Here is an 18338-nt window from a genome sequence, read left to right as displayed (position 1 = left end):
CTGCAAAATTATTGTTTTTGTTTATGATATGCCTCGGTGTTTAAATTAGATTACAAAAGTGAAGGTAAATTTAAAAAGATTTCTAGGTCTCAAAATAGTTAAAATGAGCATATTTCAATAAATAGTTTCTGGTGGGCGGAGGACCCTTCTTTAGCTGGAGGGTATCCCCCAAACCCTCCTTGGGTGTGTCCCGTTTTTTCCAGTTCATGATTTGGTCACCCTACTCTGACCGCACACTGCACAACTGTTTTGCTGTATATGACATGAAGTTTATATCTTGAAATGTTTTATACAAATAATAATGACAAAAATTTTTGCATAACAGTTTTCCACCTTATAGTGTCATTCTAAACATTAATGATATAAAGTAGGGTATATTTACAGTTTACCCACAAGTCAACAAAATTCCAATTTTTTTTGCCATTTTCTTGCAAAATCATATTTCACAAATGTGATGAAGTGCTTTATAGTATTCCATTTATTCAATAATTTCAGAGTTGCTGATTTTCCTGTTCCTCTCCATCTCCCAGTATCAGACTCTGATTTAAGCTCAAGGTACTGCTGACTCTTTTAATCAACTCCTGTGCTTTTTTTCTGTCTCTCAAGCATTTTCCTTTGGAACATTGGAAAAGGTTTCACTGGTAAAGTCTCTGTATAAACCTTGCTGTTAGAAGAATGAGAAACAAGAGTTCTCTTCTGCTTGCTGACTTACTTTTTGTTGGATAAACATTTTTATTTCCTCCTCATTGATCCTCCAGGAAAAAACACTTTGAAGACAGCTAGGTACAGCAGCTTGAATCTCACACCCGCCTGTTGACATTACCTGGTTGCTGGGACAAATTTGATTTTCTTCTTCTTAGTGTACAACAAATAATCATTTTCTGCACACACACACTGCTGTCTCCAGTTGCTTTCCACCACAATTTTGCCAGAATCGGCTCTTCCTGCTGGTATAATGGCATCTTTACTACTATAGATCATGGCTGCTTTCTTGTGACCAGGTTTGGAGTATACACTCGAGGCACCCTTTAAGTTAAGAAATTCTGCCATGAAACACCAGTCTAGTTGCTTAATTTGTGCTTTCATAAAATTAATACAGTCTCTTCCTTCCCATTTATCTGGTACAGCAGAAAATCTCAGTTATCTTTTTATGCTTTGTCTTCTAAATCTTCTATTTTATAAACAGTTCTTCTTGAGAAACCTGCTATTCAGCCAACTTTTTCTTCATGTCAACCTCTGATTTGTTGCAGTTTTATTAGTTCATTTGAATGGCTAGTTAAAGCTGCTTCTGTTTTTTCAGCCTTTTGCTGTTTGAATTTGATGCATTTCTTCAATGTTTCATTTATTTTAATCACCTCTGAGTACATTTGATTTATTTTTTTGTCTAAATTACTGAAAGCCATCTCTTGAACCAAAGCTGAAGCTTTATCTGCTTTTTGTTCAACAGCAGCAGAGTCCTTCCCAGACATTCTTTTCTTTTCACCTTTTCTGGTTGATTTGTCTTTCAGGTTTTCCAAATTCCTTCTTTGCTGGCATCCAGGCAGTGTATTTACTAGCCAGTAACTGAACTTATCAAAAAACATTTTCAATGGCACTCCTTTTTCTCAGTTTCTGTTTTCATGCTGGGAGAGCTGAAGTTATACTATTGTTCAGTGTGCAGCCATCTTGGAAGTCAGCTACAAAGAATCTTTGACCTCTGTAATGTGACCAGCTTTTAAAAGAAATTACCATACCAAATCAAATAACTAACACTAACGGCATACTGGATGCCGTACTTACTAACTTCCCAAACAAACGCAAAAATCATAGATATCATTCCTAAGAGTATGAGTGACTATTGTCCAATAATAACAACACAGACACTCAAAGCTCCCAAGGTAGCGCTAGTCCTGAAAAAATCCAACCAATATCTGACTGTACAAAAAATTATGCACTTATGAAGTTACAAGCATCAAGTTTGGCCTAGTACTACAATATTTAAGCCCTAACACAGCTCTGTCATCCTTTTGTAGTATTTTACTTCAAATCCAACTATTTTCAACAAAATATATTACAATGAAACAATAAATAGCTTTGGATAAATAGTGATATGCAGACTAAAAAGAAAAAAAATAAAACCTAAAATGTCATGGAAGGCAGACAAGTTAAAAATAAACCATACAAAACACTAAAATCAAATTGCAGGATAGACATTGATACTTCCTCAGTTGCATATATTTGTACAATTTGCAGGGCTCAAACCAGACCTCAAAATTTATTCTGTTTAATACAGTACTCAATCATATTTTTGTTAATGCTGGATCAACTAAATAATGAGCAGCTGTATTCAAAATAGATGGTTTAAATATTAAAATTACATAACTGTCACCTTCTATGTTAACTACAGTTCACTGAAGGCCAGTTCACTGAAGGCTTCAGTAGAAAGAGGATTGCCTCCTTCTGTTCCCCCCTTTCTTTTAACAAAAAAAAAATCTTTGCTTATGTCATAAGTGATCATTTAATAATCATACATTTTATATAAATGAAAACAAACCATGCTGACATATTTGCAGTTGCAAACATTATACGTCACATACAATCTTCTATACAGTCATTGTCAGTCAAATATTATAAAGCTCATTCAATTCCTGCCTTCCCTTAAACATCATTCTTCCACCAGAACATTATTCTGCATGTATTGCTCCCACAATTCCCATTTTTTATGTAATTTGCTTCGAACTTTTTCAAAAGATCTCATTTACATTTCTCTTATCTCCTGTACTGTGTTCAATACTTCTAGTAAGGTTGGTATACATTTTGATTTCCATTTTATACTAATTGCTTTTTTTCAGCACCAGAATTAAACTGAGCAAGGGCTTACTACATCTATACAATTCGGATTCTGTATCACAGCTAAAAAAAAAAAAAAAAAATTTCCGTAGTTACACCAATTTGCTAACCCAGTATTTCTGACAGAGTAGTCTACAATGGAATTTTTAAATTCTGCCAACTCCTTACACTCCCAAAAATATGTTCCCAATTACCTCTTTCTTCCCCATCACACTGTCAACATTTTCAGTTGTAGTCTGCATGGTGTATAAAAATGTCTGTGCCAAATAGTTCAAGCAAAAATTCCTACATCATCTAAACTTTGTTGTATAGTTGGGAGCCATACATTATTGTTTCTTTGTGAATTGCTTGCCCACTTTCTCTTCCCAGACCTTTCTAATCTCCTCTGATTGATTCCTGTAGCTATCCTGCATTATTTTATATGCCCTACTAATTATCCTGTTTTTAACAGCAGTTTCTGTTATAGATTCTACTAAAAACTACACCATTGCTGGTCTTTGACTTAGGATCTTCCTGTCCTTTTCTCTTTGCCTGTACTCTAATATCAATCCTAACTTGCAGCCCAAATGTATTCTTGGCCTCTTCCCATTCTATTACCTTTTTCTCTCTTATTATTTGCTGCCAATACCTTGGATCTTTTTCCAGTTTTCTCCAGTAGATTCCAGCCCCCTCTTGCTTATTCTCTGAACCCCTAATTGCAGTCATCCCTATCTGCAAAATCTACTTTCTTCATTCCCGTGTTGGCTTAATTCTTTAGAATACCTTCTACTACTTTATGAATATAATATTGTGTATGGTTATTGTTATTCCATTTGAAGATCTACATCCAAGATTATTCTTGAGCTACCCCATTTTGTCATCATCCCTTTCCACATTGAATTATAGCTTTTTGCCTGCTGTTCTCTTTTCTTTGTGATCATGATATGTATCTCTCTGTCCAGTGACTGCAGGCCTGGGTCATGTGTGGTGACGCTTGGGGATGGATTTGTTGTTGCATTCCTGGCTTTGATAGTATTTAAGGATGAGAATGTCATCCAGCACTGGGTAAGAAAGTGGAGTCCATTTAGATTGGGTCGCTGTTGGTTGTAGTCGGGACAGCCAAGGAGGGGTGTGAGAGGAATGAGTTGAGTATGAAAACAAATGCTGTGTATGCTGCTTCTGGTGATCGAGCTTCCTCTTGAAAAGTAAATGTTTTTGTGAGATCTTTTCCTGAATTTATATTGCTTCATGTGACAATGGCTTCTCAGGAAGACTGATTTGCACTACTCACTTGGAGGAATCTGTCCTCACAGTATGCTGCACCTCAGTTTTATTGTTGCTTGGTATACATTTTAACCTGTATAGACAAATGTACTCTGGAAAGTGAACATCTCTGCCCTAGCTTATTGATTTATCATTAATAAAGAAAAGCTAATTTTGAAAAGAAAGTTGCCAAGGATGCCAAGGATAACCATAAGGCCTTCTATGGCTATGTCAAAAAACTAAATGGCAACGCTCAGGTCTGTTCTGAGCTAGTACAAAATGGAACAAAATACACTGACCCTTCTGACATTGCCAACATCTTGGCTGACAGGTTCAGTGCAAATTTCACACACCCCCTCACCACCTACATGACCTATTACCATTCCAGGGGATTGTGCAAGTCCAATTATTACTAATACATTGGTTAACAAGGCTCTATCTAAAGCTAAAAACACTGCCTCCATGGGACCAGATGGTGTCCCAGGCTGTGTCATACGCGAGCTCCAAAAGGAATTAACCCCGCATCTTAATACCCTGTTCAGTCTCAGCCTCTCCACAGGATATGTGCCCATAGAATGGCGCACGGCAATGGTGGTCCCGCTACACAAGGGTGGGGCCACAACTGAACCTGGGAACTACCGACCAATAAGCCTGACCAGTCTGATCTGTAAGGCTATGGAGCGAATCATTATGGTACTCATAAATGGAGAGATTGGAAACCTCCAGTCGCTGGACCCCACACAGTTCAGCTTTGTCAAGGGCAGATCATGCCTCCTGAACCTGATGGATTTCTTTGAGACAGTTACTCAGGCTATAGATAAGGGAAAGGAGGTACACACGGCTTACCTTGACCTTGCTAAAGCATTTGACACCATTCCCCATTCAGGTATTATTGATAAGCTCACCAGCCTGGGCATAAACCCTTACGTCACAAGATGGATCGCAAACTGGCTGTCAGACAGATCCCATAAAGTAAGAGTAGCGGGATCTATGTCTGAATCCAGACCAGTAATGAGTGGTGTGCCTCAGGGCTCTGTCCTGGGGCCCCTCCTGTTTGGCATATACTTCTCAGAAGTACAGGCAAGCACGGAAGGGCTGTGGCTGACTAAGTTTGTGGACGACTGCAAACTGGGTGCTATAATAGAGTCTCCGGCTGACATGGAGATCCTCCAGAAGGGCCTAAATGAGACTGATGCCTGGTGTCAAAGCCATGGTCTCAAGCTAAATGCAAAAAAATGCGTAGTAATCCCTTTTGGAAAAAACAGAGTACCCGCAAACTACAACATAGGAGGTAATCCCCTGAAATCTGAAGAAGAAATAAGGGATCTAGGGACCCAAGTAGATAGTCAGCTTTCCTTTGATAACCATGTTGCCAAAGTGGTTAGAAAATCCTTCTATGTGACCCATCTGATCACGAAAGGGTTCACATCAAGATCTAAGGATGTAATGGGTGCCCCTCTACTCTTCCCTCATCGGACCCATTATTGAATACAATGCACCAATTGGAATGTACCTGGCTAGACATCTCCAGCAGTGGAGAGACCACAGAGGTACCTAACCAAGAGGATTACTGGCCTCAAACAGTTGCCCTATGCAGCATGATTGAAAAAGCTAAGACTGTTCTCTGTTGCATACTGCTTTCTCAGAGGCGATCTCTGCCTAACATACAGAGCCATGTCCATCCCAGAATTGTTGAACATGCTCCATCTTAGCAAAACCAAATCTACTTGAGCTACACGCTCTAGGGATATAAACCTCAACACATCAATGAATAGAACATGCTGGAGGGATAGATTCCCTTCGCAGAGACTTCCCTTACTATGGAACAGGGTCCCGATCTACATAAGACAGAGCCCCTCACTATCACTCTTCAAGAGGAACCTTGATGAGTGGATGGGTAACAGAAAGTTCACACCGGGGATCACACCAACAGCACTACTAGATAGGGGCCAAGGGTACTAGCTGCTAGTACAAGGGTCTAGGGAACTACTAAAGGGGCGGTGAATACCGCATAACATGGCTGGGCTAATATATGCCTTCGGGCAGATAGCCCAGTACTAACCTATGAACCTATGTATTATTTATTGTTTTGTGATTTTGCAGTCCTTATTTTCAGTTACACTTCCTAGTATAAATGAGTTCTGGCCAAAATCATGTGTAAAACCATAGTAGTAACACTTAAGTTTATTTTATTGTAAATGAAATTCCGCTGTACGTTTGGATGTAACATCCTCCTTTAGGGGTATTAACTGTTCTACTTACCATTAAAGCTTAATCTGCTGAGTGGCTAGGGTGGCAGTATCGCTTTCTGAAGTTGATAAGCATTTCTGTAGTAATCAGTGCTGGCTTTGCTGTTACAGCAGATTTTACATAGCAGTGTGGAGAAAGATGGTTGGTTCATACTTTAATTACTCACAGTATCATGGTAAGAAGATACTTGCAGGCCTTGAATGCCTTGTACCCTCATTATATTCACTGTGTTGAGTAACAGACCATTTCATGGTCTCTTCTCATTCTGGGAGGAGAAATATTTCTGAAATTCTCTAAGTTTATCGCTTTTTATTTCTTTACAAAATTTAATTGTGTTTTCTTGGAACACAGTGTTGTTTGTGATTTGTGCTCATCTAGTGGGCCTTGACAGTAGTGCTTTGTATGTCTAAGACGAGGTTGTCATCCCTTCATGAATTTTTTCCACAGCAATTTAGTTTTTGGTTATAGCATCCAGTATTCCTGTAATGTAACATTTTTGATTATTTGTAATTTGCAATATTTTTGTTGAAAATAGTAACCTATGCAATTCTTTCTTTTCTTTTCGTACAGACTCCATTCATCATTTATCTCTTCCATTTTCTTATTGACTATGCTGAATTAGTATTTATGGTGAGTACTCGTAGTCATACAGCATGCATAGAATTAATTGTGCAGCTTTGATTAGTAAATGAATATATTGGAAAAGGTATTTATTTTTCATTATGGGCTTTATTTACATTTATCAATTTAGATGTTGAACAGACTAGAAAGTTTATCGTCAAATTATTCAGAAATATATATAACATAATGTAAAAGCTGTTTGCCTTGTCTTGTGCGTGTGTTGAGGCTGTTCTTTGTTAAGGAGTGCATAGTCTTCAGACTTGCTTACCTTGTAGCTCCTGTTATCTCTAAAGAATGACTTTGGTAATTTAACATTTTGCTTTCCACAAGTGATTTCATAGTTTTCATATACATTTTACTTAATGACAGTTTTTAACTTTTGGTTTAAACATTTATTAACACATGACAGGTTTTCTTTGAAATGTTCTTGCTCTCTTTTTGTGTACCTTTACTTATCTAACTGGCATGTTACTTTTAAGGTACTGTTTTAAGCGAGAGTCTTCTGACTTTATCTTCATTCTGAGTTTGTAGAACAGAAGGTAATCCTGACAGAAATTATGGGCACAACAATGCTAAATAGACATGCCTTTCATTGCATTTGTAAAATCTTTTAAACTGCATGTAATTTAAATATTTTTAGATTACATGCAGATAGAAAGGTAATCCAGAACTGCACATTATTCAGTGCACATTTTTCACTGTGTAAACTTGAATGGCCATCTCATTTCTTACAGTCTGTATTCCTTATATGCGTTTGCACCACGTAGCAAGTTTATTTTGATTGCAGTGTATCCTTCAGACTAGTAGAAGGTTTGTCACCACCCTGGCAGACACTGTTACAGAGCAGTTTTTTAACCATAAAACTGGCTTGGTTTATCTCATTCTTAAAATGTTTCATTGCTTTAGTCATGCACCTTATTTTAGATATACAGTAGATATAAAAAGTGTACACACCCCTGCTAAAATGCCAGGTTTTTGTGATATAAAAAAATGAGACCACAATAAATCATTTCAAAACTTTTCCCACCTTTAATGTGACCTATAACTTGTAAAATTCAATTGAAAAACAAACAAATCTGTTAGGGGGGAAATGTAAAAAAATAAAAACATACAATAAGCTGGTTGCATAAGTGTGCACACCCTTAAAATAATACTTTGTTGAAGCACCTTTTGATTTAATTACAGCATTCAGTCTTCTTAGGTACACACCTGCCATTAATTAAAGAGACTCTGATCAACCCCAAATAAAGTTCAGCTGTCCTAGTAGTATTTTTCTGACATTTACTCAGTTGCCTGCTACAGCAAAAGCCATGGTTCGCAGAGAGGTTACAAAGCATCAAAGGGATCTCATTGCTGAAAGATATCAGTCAGGAGAAGGGTACAAAAAAATTTCCACAGCATTGGATATACCATGGAACACAGTGAAGACAGTCATCAAAAAGTGGAGAAAATATGGGACAACAGTGACATTGCAAAGACCTGGATGTCCCTCCAAAATTAATGGAAAGACAAGACAAAAACTGGCCAGGGAGGCTGCCAAGAGACCTACAGCAACACTAAAGGAGCTGCAGGAATTTCTGGCAAGTACTGGTTGTGTACTACATGTGACAACAATCTCCCGTATTCTCCATATGTCTGGATATGGGGTAGGGGCAAGACGGAAGCCTTTTCTGCACAGAAAAACATCCAGGCCCGGCTAAAAATTTGCAAAACAATACATCAAGACTCCCAAAAGCATGTGGGAAAATCTGTAAATCTGTTATGGTCTGATGAGACCAAGGTTGAACTTTATGGCCACAATTCCAAAAGGTATGTTTGGCACAAAAACAATACTTTGCATCAGCAAAAGAATACCATCCCCATGATGAAGCATGGTGATGGCAGTATCATGCTTTGGGATTGCTTTTCTTCAGCTGGAACTGGGGCTTTAGTCTAAGTGCAGGGAATTATGAACAGTTCCAAATGCCAGCCACTTTTGGCCCAAAACCTTCAGAAGTATGCTAGAAAGCTGAAGATGAAGAGGAATTTCACCTTTTAACACAACAATGACCCCAAGTATACGTCCAAATCAACAAAAGAATGGCTTCACCAGAAGAATATTTAAAGTATTGGAATGGCCCAACCACAACCCAGACCTAAATCCAATAGAAAATCTGTGGAGTGACCTGACGAGTGCTGTAGACAAGAGATGCCCTTGCAGTCTGACAGATTTGGAGTGCTTTTGCAAGGAAGAGTGGGCAAATATTGCCAAGTCAAAATGTGCCATTGCTGATAGACTCCTACCCAAGAAGATTGAATGCTGGAATTAAATCAAAAGGTGCTTCAGCAAAGTATTAGTTTAAGGGTGTGTTGTACGTTTTTTTATTTTTTATATTTTTCCCCTAACAGATTTGTTTATTTTTCAATTGAATTCTACAGGTTATAGGTCACATTAAAGGTGGAAAAAGTTTTGAAATGATTTATTGTGGTCTCATTTTTTTATATCACAAAAACCTGACATTTTAACAGGGGTGTGTACACTTTTTATATCCACTGTATATATGTGTGTGTGTATATATATATATATATATATATATATATGTATATATATATATATATATATATATATGTATATAAAGTTCTGAATTGGGCACGGAGTAGTTTAACTTCCTTGGCATTTTTATTGCTTTTGTCTGACTATTTTCTTTATTTTAACAGTATTGGTATTTCTTAGTTTGTACAAGAGACTTAAAAAAAAATTATAATTGACCTGCCTGATGGCAGACTGCCTTCACCCAGTTGGCCATTTGTTCCATTGGGGGGTGGGAGGTGCAGGCATCCCCCAAGCTTAAATGAGAGATCTATAACCTATTCAGTCCTGCCCCGGGTGCCTTAGTAGCCTATGCATTCCCCAATTATGTTTGAACTTATAGCACCTAATGTAGGTGTTTTATTTTATCCAAAATTCCTTCTTTGGTCATTGTGTTTTCCTTTGCAGTCTCACAGAAATGCTTTAATTAAGTGAGCTCTTTTAACAAATGTGTCTAATTTGTGACACTGTGTTAAATCTGGTTTGGGGAGAACTCCCTGCAAAGTTTTGAGATACAAAGAACATGATAGCCCTATCAATTGGTGAGCTTCTATCCCTGTGGTCTGTACTTGCTGGGTAACATGGCCAGCTCTGCAGGGAGAGGCTTGTACTTAGAGCTCAGTAGCGTTCATGGGGTGTATATCCACATGACCTCCAGAGCCTAGAACTGAATCATGATATTTTGTATGATTAGAAAGCTTTCCTTTTTTTACAGCATGCTGATGTATGTCTTGCTTTTTATACTTGCTTGTCACTTTGCATGTGAAATTGAAAGGAGTTAAGACTATGTGCAGTAGTGGGCAGCCTATATGTCAGAAAAAAACAGGTGTTGTTTTTTTGTCTCAGGTAGTAAAACAGAATGGAAGATTTTTGCCATTATTCCTTGGGCTAATCATTCAGATAGCGTAGAAGAACAGAAGTTTTTAAAAGGTTCCATGTTCTGTGGAAGTGTTTGTGTTATCCCTTTTAAAGCGGGCTCATTTTGTGAGTAGAGTTCTCATGAAACTAATAGCTGTCCGTTGAGTAGGAGTGCTGAAACTCTTCTTTCAAGGAAGCTGCTGTGTGATTGTGGTTTTACTTTCATTTTCCTATGGCTCATTTTTTACTGTTGAGTCTTTTGTAGCTTCTTTTGATCTTCTGTGCAATGTCACATCAGCCCAGCAGTAATATAAGGAGAAGTGGTAGCAAGCAGATGATCTCTGACATTTCTGAAACTGCATGCTTTGAATAAAGTCACAAGTACATTTCCCGTACAGATGTGTGCCATTTATTTATTTATTGACATTTGTTGACTGGGATAGTCCGACTGGGACAGGAGCCCATTTTCAGCAGAGGCCCGGGGAGAAAAGCTCCACAAACACAATATGATTGTACAGTAGTTTGCAAGAATTTACAGTGCAGTACAATATAACAAAAGGAGAAACAGACTAATAAATTGTGGGAAGTTACAGTACCATAGAAAAAAAAAACAGTAATTTACAACATAAATGTGTGTGTGTGTGTGTGTGTGTGTGTGTGTGTGTGTGTGTGTGTGTGTGTGTGTGCGTGCACGCACATACTTTTTTAATTTATTTTTTTTTTTAGTTTTTAAATAGGTTGAAAGTTAAGAAAGGAAAAGATCACTAGAAAGGGGTAGTGTTAGGTTGAAAGAATTAATAAAGGTAAATAAAAATCATTATTGGGGTAGTTTTAAAGGGGTACGGGGTTAGAATGATAGTTGAGGTTAGTGAGAGTTATAGTAAGAACAGAGTTGTTAAAAAAAAACTTGTAGATCAAAAAGAGTTTCCTACTAGTTTTGATGGGTAAAGATTGGGGTAAGCTAGAGGAAGGCTCAAGGAGAGTAGGATGTTTATCTATTTGGATAGATGCAGGGGCAGATTTTAGTATTTAGTAGGTAGTTCTTTAGGATGAGTTTAAATTTGTTGAAGCAGCTAATGGTGTTTATGCTGGTTGGAAGTGAGTTCCATATTTTAGCGACGGTGTATGAGTAAAGGCAGCATCCGGCTACAGTTATGAGTTGCTTATTTTCAGAGTGAAGGGTTCTAGTGAGGCTGTAGGGTATTAAAATGTTCTTAAGGGCATAGCAGTTGTTTGGATTGTAGACAATACTATGTGCTATGGACAGTTGAATGAGGTTAAGGTGATGTGGAAATTGCAGCCAGTTTAATTAAATTAAGGCTTGGCAGTGATGTGAGCAGTATGAGCTGCCTGTGGCAAATTTGGCAATTTTATGGTAGCAGGACTGGAGCTTATTTTCTAGAGATAAGTGCAGGTTAGTAAAATGGTGGTGCCATATAATAGGGAGGGGATCAAGTAAGTATTGGTGAGAGCTTTTTTGATGATGTTGTCCATAAAATGTTTGTCTGTACAGGGCTTCTAATTTGCATTGGGTTTTTTAATGGCATTACCAATATGGTCTTCAAATGTAAGTGTATTGTCAATGGTAATACCTAATAGTTTAGCATGAGATATGATTTTGATTTGTGTGTTGCTTTGAAAGTGAGAGTCAGGTGAGAGGGGTTTTGCTGCGAAGGGTAGACGTTTTTTTTTTGGCATGAAGAAATAGTCGTGATTTGATTAACCAGGCTTCAATTGCAGTAAAGGTATCTTGGGTTATTTGTTGGAGGTTATTTGAGGAGGAGATGATGGTAGTATCATCTGCATATTGGATAACAGATCTAGGAGGAAAAACAGTGTGAAGGATGTTGGTAAATATATTAAAGAGTAAAGGTCCAAGTACGGACCATTGTGGTACTCCAGTTTGGTTGGTTTGGTATTCTGATAGGGTATTTTGCCATTTTGCACATTGTTGCCTGTTAGTTAGGTAGCTATTAAACCACTGGTGGGTTTGTGGGGTGCAGCCGATATTAGAAAGATGTAGAATTTTTTTGTGTGATACTGTATTGAAAGCCTTCAACAGGTTTAGTAGTAGTACCAAAGTAATATTACTTGAGTCGATGGAGCTCTGTACAGTATCCATGAAAGAGATAAGTACAGTGCTTTGTGTTCTGTGAGGGACGAAAGCCATGTTGGGTTGGGGTGAGTAGGTTGCTGTGTGTCAGATGGTGAAGTAATTGCTATGGATGTACTTTTCGAGGAGTTTGGATAGTGGGGAGAGGATAGAGATTGGAGGGTTCATTGGAGTTACCTCCTTTGTGAAGTGGGGTAATGATGGATTTTTTCTGGAGGTTTAGGACATAGGATTCTGTAATTGAGGGGTTGAGCAGGATGCTAATGGGGTATGCTATGGCCTCAGCAGCAAGTTTTAAGTATTCTGCTGGAAGGTCATCAGAGGAGAGAGAACATGGTTTTCATTTTCTGAGGAGTCTCTGAATTTCTGTGGTTGGTATTGGTTGTAGTGAGTAGAGGCTATATGTTGTAATATTGCTTTGGTGAAGGGGAGAAGAATTGTCTAGGGGGTCTTTCTAAGTGAGGACTGCTTTTGTGGGGTAGAGGAAGAAGGGTAAAGGAATTTGAGATGGTGTGGGTAGAGGAGTCTGTTATTAATTTGTATATGCTATTTATAAAATGTGAGTTGAGCATAGTGGCTGTTTGTGATGGTGTTTTTTCTGGGCATGGAGATGGGTTTTGTTTGGTGTCAGGGGTAAGGAGATTAGTGATGTTTTTCCAGAATTGTTTTAGGTTGTTTCTATGGTTACTCAGTTGGTTAGAGAAATGCTTTCTCTTATCAGTACATACTAGCTTTTTAGCTTTGTTTTTTTAACTGTTTGTATCTAAGTAGGTTACGGTCATTTTTGTTTTTATGCCATTCTTTCCAGGCCTTGTCCCTATTATGTAGGAGTTGTTTAGTGGCCTTTGTTAGCCAGAATGTGTGGTTTGATTTTACTCTTTTAGTACGAGGAGGGGGCTAGGTTGTTGAGTGTGTCTAGGACTATCTTATTAAAATAGTAGAAGGCATCATCTAATGGGAGAGTTTTTAGTGGGCACCAATCTGAGAGTTTCAGAATGTTGATAAATTCTTGTTGATCAAAATGTTTTAGGTTTCTGGTGGCCTTATAGTTATGAGATTTAAATATATGTGGAGTGAATCTACAAGTGAAAACAGGTAAGTGGTCGTTGAGTATATTGGGTAGGGTCTTTGGATTTGAATGTTTAAATGGATTTGAAACTAAGATCCAGTCGAGGGTTGCCCCTGGTGTATTGCTGTTGAGCATTCTGGTAGTGTTGGTGACGAGTTGGGTGAACCTGTAGAGGTTTAAGCTGTTTGTTGAGAAGTCTGTTGTTAAATCTTGCCAATTTATGTTTATTTGTTGGGGAGTCCATTATTAAATCTTGCCAACTGATGTTCACATCTCCATAATAGTTTTGTTGCAAATATTTTCTGACATCTAGGTGAGGATGTCCTCAAGGATTTGGATATTTTGTCCTGGTGGGATATACAGACTATGCTTAGCTGTTTAGATTTGTAGGCTTTCTGTTAGGATTTCAGCATTTGAAAATGATGGGAGCATTTTCTGGAAGGGTGGTATTGTGAAAGTCAGAATAAATTAGGGATACCTCACCTCCTATTTGTTGATTCCATCTTTCCGTAATATGTTATAACCTGGGGTGTTATTTCAATATCTTGGATTTGGGGTTTTAGCCAGGTTTTGGTGACTGCTAGGATGTCAAGGGTGTTTTGTGTTAGCCAAGCATGAAGGTCTGTAATTTTGTTACAGACACTACAAATGTTTAAGTTTTATCTTTAGAAAATGTAGTTTGGTTGAGAGTACTTTTGCCTGAGGGTCCTGGGTTGGGGTGGATGTCACCACATAGGGATATTATGGTTTGGTTGTTAAAGGAGTGTTTTGGAAGATTTTTTTTATAGGTTGCTAGATAGTGATAGATGTTTTTATTTATTATGGTATAGGGCAATATTTTTAGTTTTGATAAATGAGTGAAATGGTATTCGAGTAGGTTGGGTGATATATTATGGAAGCTGTTTAATGGTTTGTCACTGCATAGGGGAGAAGTTGTAGAAGTACTAGCTGTGGGGTGAAGCGTAGATTTGGGGGAGGTAATAAGAACTAGTAGGCTAAGGGCAAGAGTTAGAAACAGATTGGGGATGGTAGAGTATGTAAGGCATGCCATACTTGTAAAATGGATTTAGAAAGGTTTTGGAATGTGGAAGGTACTGTTTTGGGTGGAGATTAGGGAAGGGAGGGGAGGAGGCTGTCGAGGAGGGGAGGGTACAGACAGAAGTGGATTGTGTGAGTGGGTGAAAGGTGATTGGAGGGACGGAGTTACTGCTAAATATAAATCTGGGGGGTGCAGGGGTGAGTGGGAAAGGGGGTAAGGTAGAGGAGCGGAGTGAGCCTGAAGGGCAAATGGAGTGGCAGAGCCAGCCTAACAGCTGCTAAGAAAATAAAATTATCAGTGAGATTTGGAATGGAAACTGTGGAATGTTAAGTAAATGGCAGTTGTGACTGCTAGTTTTTGGGGGTGCTCTTGTTATTACAGCTATGTTTGTGAGCAGCACTTTCAGCTGGGAGACACTGATTCACTTACTTCAAATACAGCCAGCAGATATAAAGTAAAAGCAACAGTTAAGCAGGTAATTGTATCACTACTGATAAATGCAGAAAAACAAAGCTATACTTGCGGGAAACCCAGCTACCACAAGCAAAACAATACAGCTAACAGGTGTGGTGTAAAAGCAACAGTTAAGCAGGCAGTACTTTGTGGTGGCTTTACTGGTCTCCACTAAGTAAACTGAACCTCAAGATGTGCCTCAAGCAGCACCCTTCCCCCCAGAATGGGCACTCCCATCTTCTACACGTTCCTCAGATTCCTGCACCACAAATCAAAGATTAAAGTATTTACATTATTCTTTTTTTAAAAGTTAGGTAGGGCTGGCTGCTCATTATTTTTGGAATAATAAGACTACCAGTCATGCTTAAGGCCTTTTTAACTCATCTTTCTGCTGTACAAACTTAGCAGAATGCTGACCCGCGAACATGGGCTTCTACAGTGTTTTCTCTGGGCAAAGGACAGCAGTGCAAGAATTATTCTGCTGTCTGTAATCCTAATCTTTGTTTTTCAGTGGCTCAGCAAAAATGAGTCTTGCGTTATTTTGAAATGCCTGATCAAGAATCAAACTTCCTTTGTGAAAGGAGTAGAGGTTGGGACAATGGTTAAGTTGTTTTCCTTGTAGACACGAGGTGCAGGGTTTAATTATTATTTTTGAGAGACATTGCCTAGGCTTAAGTTGGTCCACAAGAGCATCTTGCCTATGAACTCTATTGTCTTCTTCCTTTCAGCTCTGGTTGTGTTTTTTCATGATTTTTTTCTTCTTTTAGCCATCATATCCACCACAAAGAAACTTGTTAAGTCTTGTGCAGAGACAATTCTTCCTAATGACTAACCCTTTTTCATTGTCTGACTTTATGCTTCTTTAAAGGTAATTTCACTTTCTACTCTTTTTTTTTTTCCCTACATGTTTAGAAAGGAGTAAACAACTGCTGCATTTGGGATGTACAGAGGCAGCACTGCATCATCCTGTTGACTGTACAGGATTTCTGTAAAATGAATGTGTTATTCAGTTTGTTTACTTTATTTAGGAAAATGAAGACTATATCCAAACAAGAACTCTCTTGTCAGTTGGCTAGCAGTATTATGGCCCATCACTGAAGTAGAATAACATTTTTTCTAGGACAGCATCCTCCTTTATGCTTTTCCAAGGATGTGTGTACTTTTGAAGACTTGCTTCACAGCTGCTTGCCTCCATTTAGTAACCACCATAGCTTAGGTATGCATTCTACAAGCAGAGCTTCTTTGAAGGACAGCCGTGCATACGTTTTTCTTTGTGCCAGCTATTCTGCCTTCACCCATAGGTTGGTGATTCCACAAGTTGGGATTCTGTGCTATTAAGGACCTTTTTCAGGTAGATGTTTCAAACAAATGTAGTACAGATATGTGAAAGTCAGTCGTATCTGTAGATTTTTATGGGGCATTTGAAACAGATCTTGCCTTTACCTACCATTGACCCCATTTAAGCATAGCTGTTTTCATTACTGGCTTTCCTCTGTAAGCCTGGTTAGAAAGTAGGAGACTGGTTAAGATTTTACCTTCTTAATGATGTGTTTTTAGGAAGGCTGCATGGTTTAACTATGGAAACCAATAAAGTCAATGCCAGTGAGTCTGTGTCTTAATCAAGATGGAGTGTAGTTTGTGCATATTTCAGATTTTTATTTAGTGCATGGTATACTACTTTCATTGTTTATTTATATTTTGTTACAAGATTGCCTAACAGGGCAGAAATAATTTTCAGTGGGGGCCCAGTTATAAAACTAGAAAAGCATGCAGAGAAAAATAATTGTCTTAATAAAACATAATTTTTAGCCTTTTACCAGGAAAGTCCAACTAGGCAAAGCCTTTTTACAGATGAAAACCTTCAACAGAAAATGCAAGTACTGATTAACAGTAATATTGAATACAATTGGAAATAAGAGAGAAGGAAAACAAGCATAGATTAATGTAAAAGGATTGCATGAGAGGATTTAAAATGATAAATGTGTATGATAATGAGCAGTATTCACCTGGTATTCTAGTAGATGAGGTAACAAAAGATGTTAATTAGTACTAGTGGTGGATAGATATAGGAAGGGTAAGAAGGTGATGGTAGAGGTAGGAGATAAAGGAGGAAGCAGTTGGGTTTAGAAGGATACAAGTGAAAAGGGAAAGGAAGAGCTGAGTAGAAAGGAGGTATGAAATAGGGGCATAACAGAGCTAAGGAGATGTTTCTAAATGAATATTTATGGTGCTTGTGGAAGTATTTATGTATGACTGTGACTGGGTGAAGTAGAGAAAATATTGGGAGAGGAGTTTTAGCGATGAGCTTAGAGGTCACTTAGGCTGAAATGCACAGTGACAAATCCAGTTTGTGAGAAGCTGACTATTTAGTTGTGACTTAAATTGGCAACAGTTTGTATTTTCCTATAGAAGGGAGTACCAGAGTTTGCCTACTGTGAAAAGTGAGCACGATCAAGTTATTTGAGAAACAGATGCAAGAGAGAAGTTTATTAGAACATCTAAGGGCTTGAAAAAGGGAGTACCACAAGATAAGTGAGGATAGTGAAAGACACTTGTTGGGAAAGTGTAGTATTTTATGGGCCTGTTTTAGTTGGATCTATGTTAAATATTCGAACGTCCAAAATGTCGAACGTTACATGGTCGAGACCAAATGTTCGACATTTGGATGTTCGAATATCACATAAAAAAAAAAAGAAAAACACACCTTAACAGTGTGAGCAGGGGGGCAAACCCCCCTCCACCCCCCCTACTTAAATATACCAACTCCGAGACCGCATTTCAGTGCAGAAAAGGGAAATTCTCCCTATCTGCACCGTACGGCGCGGGGCGAACGTCAGTCTTCGAACACTTGAAATTTCGAACGTTTGGTCTCGACCATGTAACGTTCGAAATTTTAAGCATTCGAAGACTTGACATAGACATGTTTTAGTTGGTAGAGTTTAAGAAGATTAAGGACTTCGAGCCAGTTTTACTGTATAAGAAATTTGCAGTGATGAATGTGTGAAGGTGAGCTTAATGCTATTTTTATTATAGGATTGTTTCAGTGAAGAAAGATGGAAGGGTTGAAAGTTGGTGAAAGTAACTGAAGTTACTTAAACAACAGTTACATATGAAAAGAAATACATCATGCCATTCATTGAGTGCACCATTTTTGAAAGCATGCTTGTGTTACCAAAATTGTGTGTAGCCAGTAAAACACATACACACACAAGTTAAGGTATGGATACCAACACACAAATTACTTAAGTGCAAAGTAACACTCATAAAATTTACTTTATCCCACCTGATGCATTGG

The 18338-nt window shown here is 38.2% G+C and overlaps 1 protein-coding gene across 1 annotated transcript in view; it reads left to right on the top strand.

The window, feature by feature from the left end:
• The window catches only part of PIGU (phosphatidylinositol glycan anchor biosynthesis class U), a 591944-nt gene that overhangs the window by 145730 nt on the left and 427876 nt on the right, over nucleotides 1-18338 (top strand). Inside the window, exon 3 of the mRNA XM_044090281.1 lies at nucleotides 6892-6951. Within this exon, the coding sequence (XP_043946216.1) occupies nucleotides 6892-6951 (60 nt within the window). The remainder of the gene's footprint in view (nucleotides 1-6891; nucleotides 6952-18338) is intronic.

Source organism: Protopterus annectens, chromosome 12.part0 (assembly GCF_019279795.1).
Source record: "Protopterus annectens isolate FY-2018-M chromosome 12.part0, PAN1.0, whole genome shotgun sequence".
Classification (NCBI taxonomy): Eukaryota; Metazoa; Chordata; order Ceratodontiformes; family Protopteridae; genus Protopterus; species Protopterus annectens.
The sequence above is the reverse complement of the archived record's forward strand: the minus strand, read 5'-3'. Positions and strand labels throughout refer to the sequence as shown.